Source organism: Entelurus aequoreus, linkage group LG15 (assembly GCF_033978785.1).
Source record: "Entelurus aequoreus isolate RoL-2023_Sb linkage group LG15, RoL_Eaeq_v1.1, whole genome shotgun sequence".
Classification (NCBI taxonomy): Eukaryota; Metazoa; Chordata; class Actinopteri; order Syngnathiformes; family Syngnathidae; genus Entelurus; species Entelurus aequoreus.
This window is the reverse complement of record NC_084745.1, coordinates 17203527-17208587: the sequence shown is the minus strand read 5'-3', so window position 1 is coordinate 17208587 and position 5061 is coordinate 17203527. Positions and strand designations below refer to the sequence as shown.

The 5061-nt window shown below is 32.8% G+C and overlaps 1 protein-coding gene across 1 annotated transcript in view; it reads right to left on the bottom strand.

Moving 5' to 3' along the window:
* Nucleotides 1–3656: 3656 nt before the first annotated feature.
* Nucleotides 3657–5061, bottom strand: part of LOC133630551 (collagen alpha-1(XV) chain-like) — a 57523-nt gene continuing 56118 nt past the window's right edge. The window contains exon 6 of the mRNA XM_062022166.1: nucleotides 3657–3692. Coding sequence (XP_061878150.1) covers nucleotides 3657–3692 — 36 coding nt within the window. The remainder of the gene's footprint in view (nucleotides 3693–5061) is intronic.

Sequence of the window (5061 nt, the reverse complement as noted above, 5' to 3'; positions counted from 1 at the left end):
TGGCGGCTTTTTTCCACAGTAAAATCTACGGTTTATGTTTTACAGTGTACTACTGTAAATGTAAAAACAGTACCACTGGTTTTTTTTTACGGTAAATCTACGGTAGTTGTTTTTATAGTGTACTTATGTAAGTGGAAAAAACAGTACCACTGTTTTTTTTACGGTAAATCTACGGTAGTTGTTTTTATAGTGTACTTATGTAAATGATAAAACAGTACCACTGTTTTTTTTTTTACGGTAAAATCTGAGGGTGTTGTTTTACAGTGTATTACTGTAAATGGAGCCACAGTTTAGTTTAGTTTTTTACAATAAAATATTGGCGATTGAGCTGCCTGTTTTTTTACGGGAAATCTATGGTTGTTTTTACAGCGTAACACTTTAAATGGAAAAACTGCTGGGTTTTTTCACAGTCAGATCTACGGTTGTTGTTTTTACAGTGTACTACTGTAAATGGAAAAACAGTATCACTGTTTTTTCCCAGTAATACTACATTAATTGTTTTTATAGAGTACTTATGTAAATAGAAAAACAGTAACACTGTTTTTTTACGGTAAAATCTGAGGTTGTTGTTTTACAGTGTATTACTGTAAATGGGAAAACAGTACCACTGTTTTTTACGGTAAAATCTCAAGTTGTTGTTTTACAGTGTATTATTGTAAATGGAGCCACAGTTTTGTTTAGTTTTTTACAATAAAATATTGGCGATTGAGCTGCCTGTTTTTTTACGGGAAATCTATGGTTGTTGTTTTTACAGCGTAACACTTTAAATGGAAAAACTGCTGGGTTTTTTCACAGTAAAATCTACAGTTGTTGTTTTTACAGTGTACTACTGTAAATGGAAAAACAGTATCACTGTTTTTTCCCAGTAATACTACATTAATTGTTTTTATAGAGTACTTATGTAAATAGAAAAACAGTAACACTGTTTTTTTACGGTAAAATCTGAGGTTGTTGTTTTACAGTGTATTACTGTAAATGGGAAAACAGTACCACTGTTTTTACGGTAAAATCTCAAGTTGTTGTTTTACAGTGTATTACTGTAAATGGAGCCACAGTTTTGTTTAGTTTTTTACAATAAAATATTGGCGATTGAGCTGCCTGTTTTTTTACGGGAAATCTATGGTTGTTGTTTTTACAGTGTAACACTTTAAATGGAAAAACTGCCGGGTTTTTTCACAGTAAAATCTACAGTTGTTGTTTTTACAGTGTACTACTGTAAATGGAAAAACAGTATCACTTTTTTTCCCCAGTAATACTACGGTAGTTGTTTTTATAGAGTACTTATGTAAATGGAAAAACAGTAACACTGTTTTTTTACGGTAAAATCTGAAGTTGTTGTTTTACAGTGTATTACTGTAAATGGGAAAACAGTACCACTGTTTTTTACGGTAAAATCTCAGGTTGTTGTTTTACAGTGTATTACTGTAAATGGAACCGCAGTTTTGTTCCGTTTTTTACAATAAAATATTGGCGATTGAGCTGCCTGTTTTTTTTTACGGGAAATCTATAGTTGTTGTTTTTACAGTGTAACACTTTAAATGTAAAAACTGCCGAGTTTTTTCACAGTAAAATCCACGGTTGTAGTACCACTGTCTTTTTTTTTACGGTAAATCTACGGTAGTTGTTTTTATAGTGTACTTGTGTAAATGGAAAAACAGTACCACTGTTTTTTTTACGGTAAAATCTGAGGGTGTTGTTTTACAGTGTATAACTGTAAATGGAGTCACAGTTTTGGTTGTTTTTTTTACAATAAAATATTGCCGACTGGGGTGCCAGTTTTCTTTACGGTAAAATCTATGGTTGTTGTTTTTACAGTGTAACACTTTAAATGGAAAAATAGTACCACTGTTTTTTTACAGTAAATCTACAGTAGTTGTTTTTATAGTGTACTTATGTCAATGGAAAAACAGTACCACTGTTTTTTTACGGTAAAATCTGAGGTTGTTGTTTTACTGTAAATGGGAAAACAGTACCACTGTTTTTTACGGTAAAACAGACACCATATGGTTTTTAAACCCCTTAAGTCAAATTGGATTGAAATTTCTCACACAACTGTAAATTTTTGGCCGGTTCAAGGGGACTTTGTTTGTATCCATTGGTACATTTTTTTCCTTCTTCAAGAAACCTGTTAGTTTTTTTTTACGGTAAAATCTACGGTTGTTGTTTTTACAGTGTACTACTGTAAATGGAAAAACAGTACCACTGTTTTTTTTTATAGTAAAATCTGAGGTTGTTGTTTTACAGTGTATGACTGTAAATGGAGCCACAGTTTTTTGTTTTTTTTTTACAATAAAATATTGGCGATTGAGCTGCCAGTTTTTTTTACGGTAAAATCTAAGGTTGTTGTTTTTACAGTGTAACACTTTAAATGGGAAAAACTGCCGAGTTTTCTCACAGTAAAATCTATGGTTGTTGTTTTTACAGTGTACTACTGTAAATGGAAAAACAGTACCACGGTTTTTTTTACGGTAAATCTGCGGTAGTTGTTTTTATAGTGTACTTATTAATGGCAAAACAGCACCACTGTTTTTTTTACGGTAAAATCCGAGGCTGTTGTTTTACAGTGTATTACTGTAAATGGGAAAACAGTAACACTGTTTTTTACAGTAGAATCTGAGGTTGTTGTTTTACAGTGTATTACTGTAAATCGAACCGCAGTTTTGTTATTTTTTACAATAAAATATTGGCGATTGAGCTGCCAGTTTTTTTACGGTAAAATCTATGGTTGTTGTTTTTACAGTGTACCACTTAAAATGGAAAAACTGCCAGGGTTTTTTCACAGTAAAATCCACAGTTGTTGTTTTATGGTGTATTACTGTATATGGAATCACAGGTTGATGTGTTTATACAATGAAATATTGGCGATTAAGCTGCCAGTTTTTTACTGTAAAATCTGCGGTTGTTGTTTTCACAGTGTGCTATTTTAAATGTAAAAAACTGCTAGTTGTTTTTTTTTACAATAAAAATTACGGTTGTTGTTTTATAGTGTATTACTGTAAATGGAACCACAATTATTTTAGGGTAGGCTTAACTGCCAGGTTTTTTTACCATAAAATCTACGGTTGTTGTTTTTACAGCGTACTACTACTGTAAATGGAAAAACTGCCAGGTTTTTTTCACAGTAACATCTACAGTTTATTACTGTAAATGGAACCACAGCTCTACTTTAAGCTCTGCTTCTTCCTACTCCTTTTCGAACATGTTGAAAGGAGAAACTGTTCGAAAAAACTCAAACCATAAACCATGAACAATTATTTTACAGTAAAATATTGGTGACTGAGCTGCGAGTATTTTTTAGCGTAAAATCTACAGTATTTGTTTTTACAGTCTACTACTGTAAATGGAAGAAAGGTACCACTTTTCTTATCATGGTAAATTCTACAGTTGTTGTTTTTACAGTGTACTACTGTGAATGGGAAAAAACTGCCAATTTTTGTAAAAAAAAATTTACGGTAAAATTTACGGTTGTTGTTTTACAGTGTTTCATTGTAAACGGAACCACACATTTTTTTCACTGTAAAATTCTGCAGACTAAGATGGCAGATTTTTTTTTACTGTAAAATCTATGCTTGTTGATTTTACACTATACTAATGTAAATGGTAAATCAGTGCCTCGTTTTTGTGTAAATTTGTCAAAACATGCTGTGTTGCCTGTGCTAATAGTTTTCTGACAAAGACACCACAGGGTGACGCTGTTAATAAACCCCATAAATCAAATTAGCTTGAAATTTCTCACACAACTGTAATTTTAGCGCCGGTTTCTTAAACAGTGAAGACAAAGTGTCACACCCTGCCTGACAGTTTAGTGTTGCCTTTGTGATTTTCCATGCTTAATGTTGAGTTCCTGTCCAGCGCCCTTATTTTCTAGTTTCTACTTCCTGTCTTGTCTGTTACCCTGCAGTGAGTTGACTCCTGCCTCATCATATTGACAATCAATACTATTTAAGTTGAGTCGTGGCCACCTTCTATTCGCCGTCCCTGCGCCATGTTTGTATTCTTTGCTGTCGCCCGGCGTTCTGTTTTATCACGAAGCCTGTTCAGTTTATTTTTGTACTGCATTGCCTTCCCTTTACTTCTGTGCCTTTCCTAGCAGCACTGGTCTTTTGTTTATTTGAGCCTCAGATGAAAGATATTTTGACCTGCAAGCTGCCTTTTGCTACCTTCTGCATTTTTGAAACCACGACAACCATCGTGGTCTCACACTACACGTTCCCGACAATATGAATATAAATGTACAAAGAGTCGTCACATGATAGTGTGATTTTTTTTTATATATATATATATTTTTTTATTTTTTTTAAGTACACTGTAATTGACATGTAATATGTAGAAAAACTGCCAGCTCTGTCACTAGAATTCCACAGTAAAATATATGCTGTTTTTTTACTTTTTTTTTTTTTAAATGTAAATTTCTGGCGACTAAACCACTAGTTGTTTTTTTACCATAATATCTACAATAATAATAAACAATAAATGATTCCTATAATAATCAAATGCATAGGCCATTGTGTAATAATGTCATTGGGGAAACACTTTTACATTTATATATCCATCAAACCATTTCCTACCGCTTGTCCTCTTGGGATCGTGGGGGTGCTGGAGCTTATACTAATATATATTTATGAATCTATACATACATATATATATATATATATAAATATGTACATAAATAGATATATTCATATTCACATGTATACATATATGTATATATATTCATATATATATGTATATATGTATATATACACTACCGTTCAAAAGTTTGGGGTCACCCCAACAATTTTGTGGAATAGCCTTCATTTCTAAGAACAAGAATAGACTGTCGAGTTTCAGATGAAAGTTCTCTTTTTCTGGCCATTTTGAGCGTTTAATTGACCCCACAAATGTATTGCTCCAGAAACTCAATCTGCTCAAAGGAAGGTCAGTTTTGTAGCTTCTGTAACGAGCTAAACTGTTTTCAGATGTGTGAACATGATTGCACAAGGGTTTTCTAATCATCAATTAGCCTTCTGAGCCAATGAGCAAACACATTGTACCATTAGAACACTGGAGTGATAGTTGCTG